This window comes from Apodemus sylvaticus, chromosome 18, assembly GCF_947179515.1.
Source record: "Apodemus sylvaticus chromosome 18, mApoSyl1.1, whole genome shotgun sequence".
NCBI lineage: Eukaryota > Metazoa > Chordata > Mammalia > Rodentia > Muridae > Apodemus > Apodemus sylvaticus.
The window spans coordinates 69,079,873-69,100,952 of record NC_067489.1 but is presented as its reverse complement, the minus strand read 5'-3'; the positions used below and the strand labels follow the sequence as shown (position 1 = coordinate 69,100,952).

Genomic DNA, 21,080 nt, shown 5'->3' with positions numbered 1-21,080 from the left:
ACACGTGAGTGAGAATGACTGTCTCCACCACTGACCACTGCACTCAACGAGAAGCTTATTAGTTCTGTTCACATCCCCACAGATGATAGGATTAACAATATAGTTCATTACCCATAATACATAGTACATACACCATGCACACACCTACCTACCATACACCATGCACACCCCTACCCACCATGCACCATGTACACCCCTACCCACCATACACCATGCACACCCCTACCCACCATACACCATGCACACCCCTACCCACCATACACCATGCACACCCCTACCCACCATACACCATGCACACCCCTAGCCACCATACACCATGCACACCCCTAGCCACCATACACCATGCACACCCCTAGCCACCATACACCATGCACACCCCTACCCACCATACACCATACACACCCCTACCCACCATACACCATGCACACCCCTACCCACCATACACCATGCACACCCCTACCCACCATACACCAGGCACACCTCTACCCACCATACACCATGCACACCCCTACCCACCATGCACCATACACACCCCTACCCACCATGCACCATGCACACCCCTACCCACCATACACCATGCACACCCCTACCCACCATACACCATGCACACACCTACCCACCATACACCATGCACACCCCTACCCACCATGCACCATACACACCCCTACCCACCATGCACCATACATACCCCTACCCACCATACACCATGTACACTCCTACCCACCATACACCATGCACACCCCTACCCACCATGCACCATACACACCCCTACCCACCATACACCATGCACACCCCTAGCCACCATACACCATGCACACCCCTACCCACCATGCACCATACACACCCCTACCCACCATACACCATGCACACCCCTAGCCACCATACACCATGCACACCCCTACCCACCATACACCATGCACACCCCTAGCCACCATACACCATGCACACCCCTACCCACCATGCACCATGCACACCCCTACCCACCATACACCATGCACACCCCTACCCACCATGCACCATGCACACCCCTACCCACCATACACCATGCACACCCCTACCCACCATGCACCATGCACACCCCTACCCACCATGCACCATGCACACCCCTACCCACCATGCACCATGCAGCTGATTGAGTGATACAGATCACCTGTCCTCCTTCCATGGGGCACCAGTGGGGTCGGTGGCAGGCTTGTCACACAGGAAGGAGGGCTGACAGGAGGAGAGACAAGCTGACACACACCAGCTGAGGCTGAGGTGAGGACTGAGGCACACCCAACGTGTGCCATGTTGGCTCTCAGGTACACTGTGCACCAGGGGCCTGGAAGGTGGCACGCCATGCTGTTTCTCATTCTCAGTTTGAAGGGTCCCGACTATTGCAGAGGGGACTGGTCTGACCCTGACTTGGGTAATATCAGCAGTGATTAGTTTTCAGGGGTGATGAACAGAGTTATAGGGTGCTGCCCCTGAGATGATCAGCTCTGTGAATCACTAGTCATCCGCCCCAACTGTCAGTCAGTTTAGTTAATCATGGGCCCCAGGCCTATGAGAGGTCCTGTCTCAAAAAATCAGGTAGGACTAGGAGATGGCCCACTGGGTAACATAATTACAAGCAAGTACAAGATTTTGGTATTTTATTTTATTTATTTAATATATGTTCTGTTACATGTACACCTACATGCCAACAGAGGGCAATCAGATCCCTTTTTTATAGATGGTTGGTTGTGAGCCACTACGTGGATGCTGGGGTCTGAACTCAGGACCTCTGGAAGAACAGCCAATGCTCTTAACCACTGAGACATCTCTCCAGCCCCAAGTACAAAGTTTTAGGCCAGTGCTGGGACAATAAAGACAGGTAGATGGTGCTAGGGTAGCCGAGATGCTGAGCTCCCAGGTTCAGTGAGACACCCTACCTTGATGACAACCACTAACAACAGCCTTGGCATAGGTACATGTGACAATGCATGTGTGTGTGTGTCTGTATATACCCTTACATACATATACATACAGATACAAACACAGGTGGGGACTTTTGTTTCTTCTTTTGCACTGTGGTGCTAGGGGATGGGTGCTGTCTCCCAGCAGTGGCAGGAGGCAGTGTGTGCGCTGCACCCCCAACCAGAAGCACTCTCTCAAATTCTGATAGTGAGTTTGCTGCCCAGAGTTGGTCACATCGGCATTGACTGCCTATGAGGCTGACCTTGGTCCCCAGCCTGCCTAAGATACAATGGAATCTGTCTTAAACTCCCACAGGAACTTACTTTGTTACTTTGAAAAATACCCAAGACATACAAAGACAGGGAGGAAGCTCTAAGATAAGGGTAAAGAAGGCTTGTCCCCAGAACCAGCCAGGGTTCAGGCTGCACAGTGCTGGGTGTGGGCTCAGGCCTACTGAGCGCACCTTTGACATCGACTGACTGTGTTTGAGGGGAGTGTGCCTGTGTGAGGTCAGAGGGCAGTTTCAGGGAGCTTGTTCTACCCCTCTACCATGTGGATCCCAGGGAGGGGGACTCAGTTTGGTGGCAAGTGCCTTAAACAGCAGAGTCAGCTCGCAGATCCCAAAGGTCATTTACTTAGGGCCTAAGCTTAGATTGCAAATATGGTGAATGTCATGATGTGTTTCACCAGACAGAATTCTGAAACATTCTTTCTAGGATAGAGAGAATTCCACAGAGGGTGTGGAGAGGTAAGGAGAAAGGCTTGAAGCAGAGGCTCTCTGGCTCACTGTAGAGTGTTTGGACTCAGTAGAGTGCTTACAGCTTAGTAAGCAGAGTGTTTATCCCCAGCTTTGGAGGCATCCTTGAATTTCAGTAGGTGGAGTGCTTCTGGTGCATGCTAGAGCGCTTGCCTAGCATACAGGAAGTAAGTCCTGGGTTCCTTCCCCAGCACTGCATAAACTAGGCATAGTGGTGCACACCCAGCACATGGGAGGTAGAGGCATGCGTCTGGGAGTTCAGAATCATTCTTGGCTGCATAGTGAGTTTGAAGTCAGCCTGAGCTACAAGACACCATGTCTTAAAAACAAACAAACAAACAAACAAACAAAAAACCCAGCAAAAATATTGGTTCTTGGCTTCCAGTTGACTCAATTCGGTCTGGGTGTGGGTGGTGGTGGTGTGGGGGATTCAGAGAAGATGAACCTTAATCCCACAGTGAAGCCTTAGCATGGTGTTTGTGTGTGTGTGTGTGTGTATGGTGTGGTGTATGTGTGTGTATAGTGTATAGTGTGGTGTATGTGTGTGTGTGAGTGTGTGTGTGTGTGTGTGTGGTGTGGTGTATGTGTGTGTCTAGTGTATAGTGTGGTGTGTGTGTGTGTGTGAGTGTGTGTGTGTATGGTATATGTGTATGTATAGTGTATAGTGTATAGTGTGGTGTGTGTGTGTGTGAGTGTGTATGTGTGTGTGTATGGTGTGGGGTATGTGTGTGTATAGTGTATAGTGTGGTGTGTGCGTGTATGAGTGTGTATGTGTGTGTGTATGGTGTGGGGTATGTGTATGTATAGTGTATAGTGTGGTGTGTGTGTGTGTGTGAGTGTGTATGTGTGTGTGTATGGTGTGGGGTATGTGTGTGTATAGTGTATAGTGTGGTGTGTGTGTGTGTGTGTGTGTGTGTAGGTGTGTGTGTGTGGTATGTAAACCTTTGTGTTTGCAGTTCTTGGAACTGTCCTCAGCGATAAGCACACACTGTTTCTGCTGCTCTCCCATGCCAGCCTTGGAGCCCACACTCCGTGTTCTTAGGTATAGATAGGGAAGCTAGGGCTGAGGAATGGTTCCGTGGATGAAAGCATTCACTGTGCAAGCATCAATCTCCAGTCTGTAAACGTTGGGTAGAGTTGCAGGTGTGCCTGCTGTGCAGAGGGGAGACAGGAGGCTAGTGTGACTAGCCTAGGCTCATGGGGACGTGGGAGTGACAAAGGACACCCAGTGACCACCTGTGTCCTCTGAGAGCTTACACACGCATGAGAGAGAGAGAGAGAGAGAGTTAGAGAGAGAGAAAGAGAGAGAGTACACACACACACACACACTCAGAGGAGAGAGAAAGTAGGGTCACTGAGACAGCTCAGTGGGTAAAGGTGCTTGCTGCCAAACCTGATGAGCTGTGTTTGATCCCTAGAACTCAAGTGGTAGAAGGAGAGACACTACTCTCACAGGTTGTCCTCTGACCTGTGACTACAACACTGACTCGTGCATGCACAGAAACACACACACACACACACACACACACACACTAACTAACCAACTGGAATGTAACAATCTTTCTAAATTAGAGAAAGTAAATACTTCCCAACAGCTGGAGTTTTTGAACACAGGTTCCCAGTCCCTGGTGCTGGGCCTCAAGAGAGCTCAGTGGCTATCGCCTCCCGCACACATCTGCTGTTTGGTGGGGCCACCCCCACCCCTCCATTGAGACATAGTAGGTGTCTGCAAGGCCCCAGGGCATTGAGTAACCGCTCTCAGGCTAAGCCAGGCTCAGAAGCCTGACTGGGTCCTGCGGTCCACAGGCTTTGGAAGATGTGTGCGGATTTACTTGGCTGACTCACAAGGCTTCCACCAGTTCATGGCTTCAGATCTGGAACACGAGGACGTGGTGGAGACAGCAGTCTGGGGTCCTGAGAACAATCTGATCATCACAGGGTCCCAGGATACACTTATCCAGGTAAGGGTGGGTTCAGAATCCCAACCTCAGAACGCTGGATTCCTTAACAGATGCTAAATACATTCCACACATGAATTCCCAGATGAACTCAGACCCAGACAGGGGCATTTAGAGGGAACATGTGGGACGCTGGCATCCTCCACCCAGTAGCAGACCTGGAATGTTTTACAAAGCAGGCAGCATTCCCAACCAGAACTGAGAACTCAGGATGGAGGCCTCCAGGGCCACAAGGATGGGAAGTCTCAGTTGTCAATGCTGGTGAGAACATGAAGGAGGGACTATGGGTTCCCAGCATCTTGCCCTCAGGACCTCTCTAGCATCTAAGAGAATCTTGAGAACCCAACAGAGTCTACTTATGTAGAAACATTTATTTATTATAGGTAATATGCATATATGTCAATATTAGGGTTGCATTTTCTGTTACTATAATGATATTCCTGAGGCTGGAAACTATATAAAGAAACAAGGTTTATCTAGCCCTGTTTGGAAGTCGGCTTGACTGTACAGAAGGTACCAGTTCTGGTGAGGCTTCCTTGTCTACAGTGCATCAGGGCAAATGGTGTGACCAGTTGAAGGAGTGGTCACACTCAGGGATGGGAGGCCAGAGAGCAGGGAGCAGCTCTGCTTGCCTGTAACAGGCCCCTCTCCTGGGACTAACCTGAGTCCCATCACAACTACTTAATCCCCTCCTCTTCATTTTTGGAAACAGGGTCTTATGTAGCCCAGGCTAGCCTCACATTTGCTATAGAGCCGAGGTTGACCTGAAGGGCTTTTATGCTTTATCCTCCACCCTCTTGGTGTGCCCAACCACATCCAACTACTTAATCCATCACCCCACGTGACTCAGCCCCCGCCTCCCACTAGTCTCTGCCTTTTAATGTCCCATCCAGTCTTACGTTAGCCTGGGACCGATGGTCCAACCCAGGAACTCTGGAGCGAAAGCACACCCAAGAGAGGGGATGAAGCTGGGTGTGGTGCTTCCAGCCTGACTCTGTTACAGGGCGAGTTCAAGGCTGCTCTGGGCAGTGTGAGAGCCTGTTTCAAAAACAAAAAATGGAGGCAATCCAAGAACACATATGTGTGGATCCACTAACATGACATGTTCACACCATGGCATAGTTTTTCCATCAGAAACTTTTTATCACTGTTCTCGTTGTTATTAGAGGTGGGTGTGCGTCTTGCCTGTGTGTCTGTCTGTGCTCCATGTGCATGCCCTTGGTGGTAGTAGAGAGTAGACCGCAGAAGCTGGAGTTCCAGATGGCTATGAGCTGTCACGTGGTGCTGGGAACCGACCGGGGTTCTTGGAAGAGCAGCTCGTACTCATACTAGCTAAGCCATCAGCCCTCACGTGCGCATGCGCGTACACTACACTCTCACTCATATAGCGCCTTCAGAATTCTGCCGCGTAACCATGAGTGCAGGCCAGTACTTAGGATTGCTATGAAGATAGTTTGCTGCTACATACCTCTGAGGGGTCCTTCAGGGAGCCCCCCAAGCACCACTACCCCAACCCTTATTGCTCCATAGGACATTTTTTTTTTCCGGTTTTTCGAGACACGGTTTCTCTGTGTAGCCCTGGCTGTCCTGGAGCTCACTCTGTAGACCAGGCTGGCCTCGAATTCAGAAATCTGCCTGCCTCTGTCTCCCAAGTGCCGGGATTAAAGGTGTGCGCCACCACTGCCCGGCTCCACAGGACATCCTATGAGAATGCTGAGGCCTCATGAGGTCTTCAGCTGTCAGGAATGGTACAGACCCTGGAGCCAGAGCCTCCACATTTAGCAGAGCCGAGGAGCAGCCGAAGCATGCACCCAGGACAGACCTGTTCTTCTGTTCTTGACCCTCAGGTGTGGAGTCTATCAGAACAGGGGACCCTGCTGAATGTCCTCGAGGGCGTGGGTGCCCCTGCGAGCCTGCTGGTCAGGGGTGGAACTCTGGTGGTGTCTGCATCCTGGAAGTCTTCATCTTTCAAGGTCTGGGATCTCAGGTCCACTCAGAAGCTGCCGTCTCCGACTCCATTTCTGGACCGCACGGGCCTCACTGCAGTGTCCCACTACGGCAGCTATGTCTACTTCCCTAAGGTTGGGGACAAAAACAAAGTCACGATTTGGGACTTGGCAGAAGGTTTGTGAGAAATGACTAGCGTCTGTGTGGTAAGATCTGAAATCACTGTGCATATTAGACTTACAGTTCTGGAAGCAGAAGTCCAAGATGAGGGTCAGGATTTGACTCAGTGTGGGTAGTAAACCTAAAAAGGTGAGGGGTTCAAGATAAAACTACAAACTCTGTCTCAAAACCCAAAAGGGACAGGAAGATGACTTGGTAAATGCTTGTGTGCAGTCATTCAGACCTCAGCTCGGATCCTCACTTCCATGGAAAAGCTAAGTTCTAATTGCAGCACTTGGAAGGCAGAGACAGGCAGTGCCCAGAGCAAGCTGGCTAACTTCACTAGCTCTGGGTTCAATCAAGAAACCCTGTCTCAGAGAATAAGGTGGAAAACTATTGAGGATTCCCAACTTCAGCGTTTTCCTCCACACTCACATGGACATACACACACACACACACACACACACCTAGGTTCATGTGAACATGCACACACCCGCACCCACACTCACATGAACATGCACACACCTGCACCCACACTCATGTGAACATGCACACACAACAGCTCCCATGCTTATGTGAACATGCACACACCTGCTCCCATGCTTATGTGAACATGCACACACCACACACATTTACAAAGAGGTTGAAAGCACCTGAAGAATCCCATTGTCACTCTTTGGTGTGTGCATACAAACATACATGACAAGAATTCCAGGACAGATGTGCTAGAGGGTCTGAGGTCTGGTGAGTGCTCATTTTTGGTTCATAGATGTCTTTTTGTTGTGTCTGTACATGATTGGCTCAACAAGGCAACGCTCTGGGTTTTTTTTTTTCCTGTCTTTGTTTTGGGTTTTCTTTTTTCTTTTCTTTTCTCTTTTTCTTTTTCTTTTTACTTTTCTTTTCTTTTCTTTCTTTTTTTTTTTTTTTTTTTGAGACAGGGTTTCTCTGTATAACCCTGGCTGTCCTGGAACTCACTCTGTAGACTAGGCTGGCCTCGAACTCAGAAATCCACTTGCCTTTGCCTCCCAAGTACTGGGATCAAAGGCATGTGCCACCACCACCCAGCATTTTTGTTCTTTAGTAAGGACACTAATCTCTTTTCTGAGAGATCCACCCCAGAAATCTAATCAGCTCCCAAGACCACACCTCCCAACATCATCATATTGTAAATGGAATTTCTTTTCTTTTCTTTCTTTCTTTTCTTTTTTTTTTTTTTTTTTTTTTTTTTTTGGTTTTTTTTTTTTTTTTTTTTTTTTTTTTTTTTTTTTTGGTTTTTTCGAGACAGGGTTTCTCTGTGTAGTTCTGGCTGTCCTGGAACTCACTCTGTAGACCAGGCTGGCCTCGAACTCAGAAATCCACCTGCCTCTGCCTCCCAAGTGCTGGGATTACAGGTGTGCGCCACCACCGCCCAGCGGAATTTCTTTCTTAATTTATTCATTTATTTTTTTGTGTATAAGTGTTCTGTCTGCATGTATGTATATGGTCCATGTGTGTGCCTGGTGCATAAAGAACTCTGAAGAGCATGTCAGATTCCTTGCTGCTGGAAGCCCAGGAGTCTGTGAGCTGTAATGTGGGTGCTGGAAACTGAACCCAGGTCTCTTGCAAGAAGAGCCAGTGCTTTTAACCACTGAACCATCTCTCCAGGCCCAAGGTGGAATTCAACATTGAATGTGGTGAGGTATGGGAGACTCAGACATTCAGCTTGTAATCACAGGACGTGACAGAGAGGAGAGAGTGTGTCACTGGGACACCAGGGCAGGGGTGAGATGAGGACATTTTCATTTTAATTAGATGAGATACAAACCAGGCTGGTCATGAACCAGGCTGTAATCACAGTGACTGCGGAAGCTGAGGCAGGAGGATAAAGAGCTGGAGATTATCTTAGGTATTAGGTGGGTCCTATGTCGCCCGACTTTTCCTTGGCATCTATTTCTGTTCATTCCAGATAGAAAGGGCAACCATGCCAAAGAAAGTGCATTTTTGTTGATCTGGGAAGACCAAAGTGTCTGCTGGAGTTACAGGAAGTGAAGGATGGAAGGGATAGGAGGTCTAAAGCCAGCTGCATCACCCCAAATCACCCCAAATCCCTTCTAGCTCTCAGACACCCCCTGGAGCTCTGTGAACCCTTTGCAGATAGCTCACAGCCTGAGGCCCCTCTATTCTCCAATCAGAAGGGAATGTTTCAGTATGGAATACCATCATGATCTCCTGCCTCAAAGTCTAACCCAGTTGAGGATGCAGTGGGGGATGCTGGAGACCGTAGTCCCTGTGCTGGCCCAGCAGGGGTCTATAGTTCCTGAGCCAGGCCAGGTCAACTGTGTAGCCTTGTGAAACATGCATAAACCCTGGTTCTGCTGTCATCTCCTGCAGAGCATAATCATCCCTTTAGGAAACAGAGCTTCCTGTGCCTGTCCAGCCAGTGGGAGCTAAAGGCCCCACCCCTGCCCCTAGTGCCCACTGACCATGCCACAAGCCCCAGCTTCTGTTTGCCTCACAACTTACCGAACATGCACGTAGTACCTGAATGGTACAGGGGCCTTTTCCAGCTTTGGGTGGAGTCAGGAAACTTTACACCATCCAAGTTGAACCTTAGGGGTCAGAAGCTCACATCATTAAACTAAGAAAACTTAAGGCCAGCCCAGCCTGAAGCCATGAGTTCAAGCCCCAGAAGAACCTATTAATAGTAATTAGTAATTTATACTATTAATAATATTAATAGTATATATTTATAGTAAATAATAATTTTTTAAAAGCTGAGAAAGCTAGCTGGTCCACCCTTGACTCTCTTCTCCCTGCACAGGTGAAGAGCACGATTCCCTGGACACGTCCAATGAGGTCTGCTGTCTGGAGGTAGCCGAGCAGGCCAAGCTCCTCTTCACAGGCCTGATTTCTGGGATTGTGCTTGTGTTCCCCCTGAATTCCAGGCAAGATGTGCTGTGCATCCCCCCACCTGAGGCACGCAAAGCTGTCAACTGCATGTCTCTGAGCAAGAGCGAGGACCGGCTGGCCATTGCCTATGATAACATTGTCCTGGTGCTTGATATTAGCCCTGGGGACCCATGTCCTGCCATTGAAGGCCCCACCTATACCTTTTACACGCAGCTGCCCGAGACCATAGTGAGTGTGGCTGTTCTGGCTGACTACCGCGTGGTCTATGGCATGAGCGATGGCAGCCTCTTCCTGTATGACTGTGCATGGTCTAAAGTGTTCCCGCTGGAGGCCCATGGGAGCAGGGTGAGCTGTGTGGAGGTCAGCCACGGAGAGCAGCTAGCAGTGAGCGGGGCTGAGGACCCACTGCTGTGCCTCTGGGACCTGCAAGCTTGCAGAGGGGTGTTCGAGATGAGCTATGAGGTGGGTGGCCTGGGCTGTTGACTCCCATGCTGGGTTCCTTTCATAATTTTTCCCTCACTCCTTGCTTTCATCATGTGTGTGCACTGTTTCCAGTTGTGAGTGTGCATTTGTGCAATGTGTATGGTGACTAGAGGTCAATCCAGAATGGCATTCCTCATCCTGACTGGGGGCCAGAGTCCCCCTGGGGCCTGGGGCTCTCCCATTAGGTCAGAGGACAGGGCGCACCTACCCACATCTCCCCAAAGCTGGGATTGTAAGCATGCCTTCTCTCTCTCTCTTTTTTTTTTTAAACTTGGAAGCCAAGATCACATCTGAGATAGCCTGGGCTACACAATCTGCTTTTGTCTCAACATAACAAAGGAAAATTTGGCTAGTTTAATGGGTGAGCAGTAAGCTAAGGAGAGAGATACCCAGTCTCAAATAAGGAGGAAGGCATTCCTAACAATGCTATCCTCCAGCCCCAGATGCAGCGCACTTGCACACACACACATACACACACACACAAGTATACACTGTGCATGCATACAGACACACATGCATATACAAACACTAGAATGCACACACATGCACACATACAAATACACTTGCACATTCATACACACTGTGCATGCATGCATACCCAGGCACACACACACATACATGCACACACACACTCTCTCACATGCACAGAAATGCACACACACAAATACATCATACACACACACTGTGCATGCATGCATACACAGGCACCCAAATACTCATATACATATACACAGGCACACCTACACACACACACATGCATGCACACATGCATGCCTGTATGCACACACATACTTGTGCACTGATCTTCAATCCAATAGCCCTGGCACTATCACCTTCATGAAGACAGACCTTGCTCCTTGGAAGAGTATTTGTCCATTTCTCTGGGGTTTGTTCTGTTTCCAGCGGAGCCAGGTTGGGCTGGTGGCCAGGTAAGGGCTAGTCTGGGACTATCTCAGGGTGGAAACAGGATCACAAGTGTATTGATTAATTTGTTACTAAAACTCTGGCAGGGAGAGGGGACAACTAGAGGGAGGAAGGGTTTATGTGGAGGAAATATACCCTAAGGTGGCAGAAGTCACAGAAGCAGATGGCCTTACAGGGGCAAGAGAGTGCAGCCTGGATTCCCTACACCTGACACCTGGATCAGGAAGCAGGGAGTGAACAGATGTAGGCCAGTCTACAAAGCCCGAAGACCCTAAGCACAGTGACCTACTTCTTTCAAGGAAAGAAATGTGGTAAAAGTTCCACAGTTTTCTGAAATATCAGTATCAGCTGTGGACCAAGGGTTAAAATAGGCGATGACAGGCAAGTGAGAGGGCACGGCACGGAAAGGCACGTGTGGCCAAGTCTGAGGGCCTGAGCTCCATAACCACACTGCCAGGAGAGCCCCAAGGGCTGCAAGTACCCCATGGCACACATAGCACCGTGGCATGCAGCTCACTACCCCAGGAAGTAAATCAAATACATGTACAAAATAACAACCACAAATGCCACTGGAGCCAGGGGGATGTTTCTCATGCAAAGCACCGCACCTGACCTGTTTTTACAGAGCTCCTGCTGCAGAGGGGTGCGGTGTGCCTGCTTCTCCAAGGATGACAAGCATATATTTGCAGGCATGGAGGACCGATCTGTCACCGCCTGGAGCACGCTGGATGGTGAGTGCTCGTGTAGGGTGAGGGTGAGACTGAGCAATTGCAGAAACCTATTTTATTCTCTCTCTCTCTCTCTGTGTGTGTGTGTGTGTGTGCACATGCGCGCGTATGTAGAGGTGCACCTGGACATGTGCATGTAGGTAGGGTAGAGGTAGGGTATTTCAGGGGAGGTGGTTGTGTATGTGCTTGTTTGTTTGTTTTATCAAGACAGGGTTTCAGTGTGTAGCCTGGTTGTCCTGGAACTTGTTCTATAGACCAGGCTGGCGTTGAATTCAGAAATCCTCCTGCCTCTGTTTTGAAGCAAGATCTCTCATTTTGTAGCCTGGGTTGTCCTGTAACTTGTAGTGAAACTTCTAGAATTTTTGTTTCTTTTAAAAACACACAAATATTATTTCATTTTAACCCCGTGTGTAGAGATATGGGGCCGCTTCAGACTGTCCACAGCAGCTGACTGTGATTTGCTTCGTGCTCTAGCAGAGGCATTATTTTACCAGCTGCAGATAGTTTCTGCAATTGTGTGACATTTTGAATTCTGAGAACTTTTCAGAGGGTGTATAAAGGCCAGGGCCCCCATGGGTAGGGTTGGTTGTGATTTGTTAATGGTTATGCTCCAAGAAGAGGCTAGCTTCAGGTATTTATCTTTCTCTTTCCTCTCTTTCTTTCTCTCCCTCCCCTGTCTTGTCCCACCTCCTCTATCCTTCTTTCTCTCCTATCTAGTGTTAGGGGATAAAATTGTGGGGCAGATAAAGGTGGGAAAAAATAAGAGCCCAAAAGGTAGCAAAGGCTGGCTATGGGCCTTACAGACCTGCCAGGTTTTGTTTCTGGAGTGCTGGGATCGAGGAGGGCAGCGCCATGCCTAGCCCTCTGTGTTATTTTTTGAGATACTGCTCACTTATTCAGCAAGGCTGACAGGCCATTGACCCCAGGGACCCACCCCTGACAGTGTCTCCTGTGCTGGGATCACAAATCCATGCTGCTGCACCTGGCTTTTGTGTAGGTGCTAGGGATTCAAAATCAAGTCCAGAAGCACGGGCAGCTCTACCTACAGTCTTACTTTGCTTTCCTATTGTCGTATAAATGTCCTGACCAAGAGCAACTTGGGTAGACATGGATTCATTTGGCTTCAAGATCGTAGTTCATCACTCAGGGAAGGCGGGGCAGGAGCTGAAGCAGAGGCCGTGAAGGAGACTGCTTATTGATTTGCCGTCATGTCTTACTCAGCCTGTTGTCTTATAGATCCCAGGACCACCAGCTGCCGCACAGGTGAATTGTGGCCACTCCACAGGTCAATCAGATGGGATTTTCTCCACCTAGGCTCCTTCCCAGATGACCCAAGCTGATGCCAAGTTGGCAACAAAACAAAACAACAAAACAAAACAAAACAACCAACCCTTCACTGGCACGCCTTCTGAGCTGATGGTCCCTAGGACCAAGCTCTGATCTGGAGGGGAAAGTCACCTTGGGTCTTAGTGGTCCTGTTTCTGCCTCTGTCTTTTTTATTTATTTATTTATGAGATTTATTTATTACATATAAGTACACTGTAGCTGTCTTCAGACACACCAGAAGGGCATTAGCTCTCATTACAGATGGTTGTGAGCCACCATGTGGTTGCTGGGATTTGAACTCATGACTTCTGGAAGAGCAGTCAATGCTCTTAACCGCTGAGCCATCTCTCCAGCCCCCCTGTTTCTGCCTCTAGCTGGGTCCCTCAGCTTAGGAGGTATCTGCAGGATCTGCTTGCCTGCACAAAGCTCTCCACACATGGCCTGTAGACCCCTGTGGAGACAGAGCAGGCGTCTTCCCCAGGTCTCCGTGAGGGTGGATGTGTACCCACACACTTGGATGGTAATCATGTGCTGGACATGATGAACTTTGGGCCCAAAGATTAGGTCAAACAGGGAGCCTCAGGGAGCACCCATCTCTGCCTCCAGAGCACCGGGACTGTTAGTGTGCACCCCCACACGCAGCTGTTTCCGTGTGTGCTAGGGACCAAATTCAGGCCCTGTGTTTGTAGGCCAAGCATGTTACCAGCTGCAATGTCCTTCCACCTTCGGACCCCATTTGTTCATGGCTTGCCCTTTCCCGGTCACAGGCACCCTTTTGGCTGTCCAGTTTGTTCATGCTGTGATCAACCGAATCATCCCTACCTCCAACGGCTTCATGGCCCCCACAAGCCACGGCTATCTCATCCGTGAGCGCTTCCAGTGCCCATCAGTCCGAGCCTCCCAACAAGACCCTCTCAAGAACTTCAAGAAGGCAGTATGGCTGGTAAAGACAAGGCAGAGGGAAGAGATGGCTGTGGCAGAGGCCCCCCAGAATACAGAACCAGTGGCCGTAGAGGGAAAGGAATCAAAATCAAATAAACGCTCCCAGGTCTGCCTCATACTCTGAAAGCCTACCAAGGCAGGGGCTTCAGTGACTTACCGTGACTTACCTGCTTGAAGGCAACTGACTCTGCTGGTGCCACATGGACCCCAGCCTTCCTCTCAACCATCTCCATTTTCCTCACAGCTTTTCCTGGGTTCTCAGGCCACGCCCTCACGTTAGCAGCAGTCTGAGTCTCCCACCATCCTCTAAGAACGTGGAGCAAATCCTTGCCTGCCTTTTAGTCCTACTGGTGTAACTTTTATCCTTGAGCCAATTACTAGCTCTGAGAGGATCTGCAATCATTGTAAGGACCAAGGGTGACCTGGTCGAAGTGTTGTATGGTAGAGAGTGCCAGACCGTAGGGATGTGGTGGGCACTGTCCTGTCTTCATAGCAGTGAGCATCCAGTAATAGCTCATAATCCGTGCTACAAAGCCACACACAGCACAGTTAGCCTGTCTGTAGCTCCTGCTCTGAGACTCAAAATGGTGTGTAAAAAAATTCCCCCAGGTTCAGATGGTGGCACAGCCTTCAATCCCGGCACTCAGGTGGCAGAGGCAGGAGGATTCCTGTGAGAGAAAGGGCTGGTGCTGGCTCAGGGCTTAATTCACCTGTAGACTCCAGGTTTACATCCCAGAACCCGTGAACACTGTCACCACACACTATCACCAGCCTGCAAGCCTAGCCTCTGGGAACAGGCTATTCCTGTTTCTTCCACTGCTGTGACTGAAAAAACTCGACCAAAAGCAACTCAGAGGAGGAAATGGTTCATTTGGCTTCTACCCCCAGGCCACACACAGTTCATCACTGTGAGAAGAAGGGAAGGAACTCAAGCAGGGACTGAAGGCAAGCCTGTTGGCTATGGCACACAGCATGACCTCTGACTAGGGGACTCACTCCACCACAGACATACAGCAGTGTCTCAGTCACTATTCCATTGTGATTGTCAAGAGACACCAAGACCACGGCAAAACAGTTAATGGGGGGTGGGTGGGTGCTTGATCATAATTTCAGAGGCTTAGTTCACTGTCATTACAGGGAACCTGGCAGCACACATGGCGGACACTCAAATATATATATATATGCCTATGGGAGCCGTTCTCAGTCAGGCCACAAGCCTGAACCATAGAGGATGTGGTTTCTGCCTTTCTCCTGATTAGCTAAACTTTTTCATAAGCCCCAGCACCATGTGCCCAGTGGGCTCCCTCCTCCACCAGTTAACAGTCAAGACAACACCCCATGCACAGGCCCACAGACCAGTCTGATCTGGGCAACCTGTCAATCAAGACTGCTTCTCAGATGACTCTAGACTATGTAAAATTGACAGTAAAATCTAACAAGGTCGCAGAGAATTCTGAGCATTCTGGTGAGCTAGCTAGACACATCTGTGAGCTCTGGGTTTGATTAAGAGACCCTGCCTCAATGAATAAGGCAGAAGAGAAGTCAATGATTATTCCTGACTCAACCTTATGCCTTCAAATACACATACACATGTACCCACATGTGTGCCCAGGCACACATGCACACGTACACACTCATGGTGCCCACACCAACCTCCATGTATAGCCAAAAGTGCTGGTGCGGTCTTATCCTCCTGCCTCCATTTCCTGCTTGGACAACAGTCATGACCACTATGCCCAGCTAAGATGCTTGGCTCATTTAGTCCCTGACACACCAGAACATGCTAGCATCCACCTGCTTTGCTGCCAGACCCTCTGCCTTGAAGTGGCTCTCTCCACAGTGCCCACAGCCATTGAGGGAGCCTGTCTTGTGCCTGGAGTCTTGTTTCTGTCAGACCTTAGAGGTGAGAGCCCTCCTTCACTCCATGAGACACAAGACAGACTCAGCAAAAGCAGCAGAGAAACAAGAAAACGGCTCGTTTCTCTGTGTTGGATACAGAACCAGGACTTGGAGGCAAGTGCTATACCTCGAGCCACGCCCCCAGCCCTCACCTCACTGAGACAGTCCAGGAAGGGGCTTGACTACATTCCAGCTTCAAAATGAGGCCTTTGGAGATACCTTGTTCAGTTATTTCCCAAGTAAGGGTTCCAATGCATGCTTTAGCAATTCTGAAAATGTTAGCATCAAATTTTATTTTTTAAAAAAATTACTGGTCATGGCAAACAGAAGTTGTGCATGCCTTTAATCCCAGCATTTGAGAGGCAGAGGCAGGCAGATCTCTGTGAGATTAAGGCCAGCCTGATCTACAAAGTGAGTTCAGGACAGCCAGGGCTACACAGAGAATTCCTGTCAACAACAACAACAACAACAACAACAAAGGTCTGGAGAAATGGCTCAGCAGTTTGATTCATCCTAGCCCCCCACATCAGGAGGCTCACTAAAGGCACTGATACACACACACACACACACACAAATAATTAAGATCAATATTTTTAAAAATTATGGGCCAATGAGCTGACTCAGTTGGTAACAGCCCTTGATACTCAGTCCCAGCACACAGTTCAATCCCTGGCACACAGTGTGGAAGCAGAGAACCAACTCTACTTGAGGTGAGTAGCACCATGGTGATAACACCCCTACCATGTACTGTGCACTCATACACACACACACACTAATAGTAATAATAACAAAATTAAAGGTCTATTTTAAGCTATAATTTAAAATATATGTGGATATGTAGTGAGCAATAACTTCTTTGAGATTTTTTTAAATAATTCTTTTTTTTACTAACATGTATTATTAATTGTATATGTTAATGAGGACCCACAAGATATTTTCAGCATGCAAATAGCTACAAACTTGGTCTTTTTTATCTACCTTCTGTCTCTGTCTTAAGCTGGTCCTCACAATTCCACATCCCTTTAAGTTGGGGTAAGAGGGACTGTGCTTAGTGATTTGGTGTTGGTGACTGCTAGTTTAGGAGACTCCAGCTGTACCATCTCTGTTTAACTGAAGGACCTCTAGCTTGAGCGGAGAGCCCCTGAAGGGGAAAAAAAAGGACACTTTTCTGTTAAGACTTTTCTTTGAATCTTGGACATTATATCAGGGAAAATTTTGGCGAATAGCTTCTGGTCTAAAAGTCCAGTGTCTGGGGCATGGTCATCCAAGCATTTAATCCCAGCTTTGGGAGGCAGAGGCAGGAGGATCTCTGTGAGTTTGAGGCCAGCCTGTTCTATATAGCAAGACCCTGTCTCAAAAACAAAACAAAACAAAACAAAATACAATTCTTGTGTTTATAGAAGCAACCTGAAGGAGATTTAATTATGAACTATGTTCGGGTTGGTGGCTGGAGGCAGCACAGGATGAAAGTGTCTTTGTGGTTTCTGCTGCTGCGTGAGTGTCAGAGCGTGACTCCAGCTCCCATGGGCATTGTGGATGAACACATGCCACACAGACTAGGCTCACTAAGCCCACTGCAGGCAGCTGGCTGGCTATTCCAGGGTTATTTAGCTGCTGTGAGCCGAACACCCGACAGAGCAGTTTAAGCAGGGAAGGGTTCTCTAGGCTTGGGTTGAAGTTCTCGTCCTTCACGGTGAAGGAGGGCTCGCTCCTGGGTGTGGCTCACATCGGGGAAGACACTTTTTTGTTGTTTAAAGTTCCTTGTAGATCTTTGGGCCGTGGCATGGTGCTGCTACTGTTCAGGGTGAGTCTTCTATCCTTAGTCAAAGCTCCAGAAAATGCTCACAGACTCCCAAGGAGTCCAAACCCAGTCGAAGAGACAGTGAAGACTGCCCAGAGTTGGTCATCCTCACCAACCTGGCACATGTGTCCCTTTACATCACAGTAACCTGCCCTGTCCCTAGGGCTTCTTGGCCATCTCATAATGCAAGGCACATTTGGTCTGCCTCTGAATATGCTCAAAATAATCTTACAGTGCACACTGCTATGATGTATATGTGGATCTTGGAGTACAGCTTGTAAGACTTGATTTTTTTCCCCACCAAGTAGTTGTTGGGGTTCAAACTCAGTTGGCTCAGACTTGGCAGCAGGAACCTGTATATACCGAGCCCTCTCACCAGACCCTCAAACTCCCAACAGCTCTAACATTGTTCAGAAGCTTCTACTGAGGCCCCAGTACTCCCTTAACTGTAAACTCTGTAAAATAATATAAAGGAAGTTATATACTTTCCATATAAGGCCAGCCTGGTCTGCACAGTGAGTGAGACCTGTCTTAAACAACCAAACATTCGGTATCCAAGGGCACAGGTTAAAATAGGAAAGAATGAGTGCATTGAAAGAAAAACCAGACCAAAGCAAGACAGGAGCCTGCTGGGAAATACCAAATCCTGAAATTTAGTGTTCAGAACCTGGAGCTCTCAGCCCAGCATCTACGCCCCAGCAGCCCACCTGCTGCACACACAGCCTCTCTTGGGCCAGTTCTGCTCACCTATGTCTTTCTTTGGGAAACATATCACGGTCCTGGCATCTTCAAAATCCTGGGGTCTGGGGCTGACAAGCTGGTTCAGTGGGTGAAGGCATTTGCTGCCAAACCTGAGGAGATGGATTAAATCCCTTTGGCTTACATGGTGGAAGGAGAGAACTGGCTCCCACAGGTTCTCATCTGACCTATACACTTGAGCTTTGGAAGACACATCATTGTGCACACATATATGTTGAATAAAGAAATGTAATAAAAAGGTAAGCTCCTGGGGTTTCCATGGCAATACAGGTCTCACCTCTACAGCTTCCCACAGGTCTCTCCAATGCCTTCTTCCAGGAATCTGATCATCCTACATACTGCTGGCCTTGTGGTCCTGAATACACCAACAAAGCGGGGTCCACACGAGCTTCTGCCAGTCAGGACGCTCACCGTGGCATCTGCCTGTGTGTGTCTCTGAGGCTGACCCTGGGAAAACACTTCCCTGGCTACCCACTGGGAGCTGGGAATCCCTGTGCTGCCTCCTCCCCACTGAATTTGCACGGTTCTCCACAGTGCCTTCCTTCCAGGAGGCCTGGCCTTCTGGACCCAGAGCAGAGGCCTTTCTTCTGTAGAATGCCGCTGACTGTTCCAGCACACATGGGCTGGCCTGAAACTCCCTGCCCAGAGTCTGCTCCCCTCCAGCAGTGAGCAGTTCTAGTTCCCTCAGACAGGTGAAGTTGGTTTCCCTTCAGTTTTACGAGTCCCTTGCCCCCTGCATCCAGCATCGAGGGTCTGTTGTGGCTCACAGTCTGAAGAGCAGCTCTGGGCTGTGGTGCACATCTGTGCGGATGAGGAGAACAGGCATGCAGCTGGATTTCTCAGTCTCCTCTCTTTATTCACCTCAGGGCCCTGGAAAACAGGCCTCTTAGGCAAGCATAGGAGTGTCTCCTAGGCAACTCACGGCAACTCAAGTCCACAAAGAGACTTAACCACCATGTTCACATTGCTTTTTCTTTCTTTTTTTTCTTCATTTTTTTGCTCCTTTTTTTTTAAATAAAAATTTTGTTTATTTCTTCTATATAGGAGTACACTGTGTGCCTTCTTCAGATACACCAGAAAAGGGCATCAGACCCCATGACAGATGGTTGTGAGCCTCCATGTGGATGCTGGGAATTGAACTTAGGACCTCTGGATGAGCAGTCAGTGCTCTTAACCACTGAGCCATCTCTCCAGCCCCCCTTTCTTTTCATTTTTTGTTTTGTTTTAGATAAATTTTCTTTTTGTTTGAGTTTATTTGTTTGCTGTGACACAGAATCTATGTAACAGTGGCTGCCTTGGAGCTCACAGAGACCTTCCGCCTCTGCCTCTAGAGTGCTGGCACTAAAAACCATCACACCCAGCTAAGTAGTTTTTATATAACAGTTTTCCTCCCAGCACTCAAGGCTACCCTGCACTACACAGTGAGTTTCAGGATAGCCTGGGCTACAGCGTGATACCCTGTCTGGAAAAATTAAAAAATGTAACAAAGAAGAAAGTGGCCTTTGTGGATGTTAGCAAGCTATGTGCTTTGAGGAATCCTTTCGCATACTGTACTGACCAGCAGCAAGGGTGAAACATTCCTGTCCCCCAGGGTGAAACATTCCTGTCCCCGCCTTAAATATGAACGTGACCACATCACATGTCGTGGAACACAGCAACAGAGAAAACTACCCTAAACAGGACTGCGCCATCGCCTCTCTGGCTCATAGCATTATTAACATTATGAATTTATGTTGAATTCTATTTTAGGGTATGTGTGGAGGGGGTGTTGTGGATGGAACCTCTGTCTTCTATATGCTAGCCAGGGACTAACTTAGCTATACTCCCTGCTCCTCACTGGGGGATTCTAGGGGGGGGGGGCTCCAACTCCTAATTCATGCCCACAGCCCTTCACTAGAGAATTCTAGGCAGGGGTTCCAGCCCTAATCCAGCCCTTCACTGGAGGACTCAAGGCGAGCTTCAGTCTACCAGAGGGATTTGATCCTTGAACCTATTGCTTTCTTTATGAACCTGACCAGAGCCCAGCACAGACGCTCTTGAGGACAGTAAGTTCATGTACTGCTATGGTGTGGATCTGAAATGGACCCCAAAAGCCTAAGGACAAAGTCTTCATGTGGGTGCAATGATGCACCTGCTAATACCAGCATTTAGAAGGCTGAGGCAAGAGGATAGCTACTGTCCGAGGATAGCCTGCACTGCACAGTGGGATTTTTGTCTCAGAAAACCAAAAAACAAACAAACAAACAAACAAACAAACAAACAAAAAAAACCAAAAACAAAACAAACAAAGGAGAGGGAGCTGTTTCTCCAGGACACTCCCCCTGGGGGAGCTGAAGCTTATGTGAGGCCAGATCTTGTGGGAGGAAGCTGGGCTGCGTGATGCTGGAGGACACTGAAGGACACTGGTCTCGTCCTCTCTCTCTTTCTGGACCACCATGAGATGGGCAGCTGGTTCCAGTCTGTGCTGCCTGCCGTGGACCCCAAAACAAAGGTCCAGGCATGGCAGTGCACGCACACCTTTAATCCCAGCACTCCGGAGGCAGAAGCAGGTGCTCTCTCTCTGAATTCGA

General features: G+C 48.8%; 1 protein-coding gene across 2 annotated transcripts in view; it reads left to right on the top strand.

Moving 5' to 3' along the window:
* Window positions 1-16,662, top strand: part of Nwd1 (NACHT and WD repeat domain containing 1) — a 55,799-nt gene extending 39,137 nt beyond the window's left edge. The window contains exons 14-18 of one of the 2 annotated variants that reach the window (XM_052162637.1): window positions 4,502-4,656; window positions 6,627-6,777; window positions 9,560-10,110; window positions 11,681-11,786; window positions 13,877-16,662. In XM_052162637.1, coding sequence (XP_052018597.1) covers window positions 4,502-4,656; window positions 6,627-6,777; window positions 9,560-10,110; window positions 11,681-11,786; window positions 13,877-14,175 — 1,262 coding nt within the window. In that variant the 3' untranslated portion in view covers window positions 14,176-16,662. Of the gene's footprint in view, window positions 1-4,501; window positions 4,657-6,500; window positions 6,778-9,559; window positions 10,111-11,680; window positions 11,787-13,876 lie in introns of both variants that reach the window. The other variant, XM_052162636.1, reaches the window with a different exon arrangement.
* The last annotated feature ends 4,418 nt before the right edge of the window (window positions 16,663-21,080 follow it).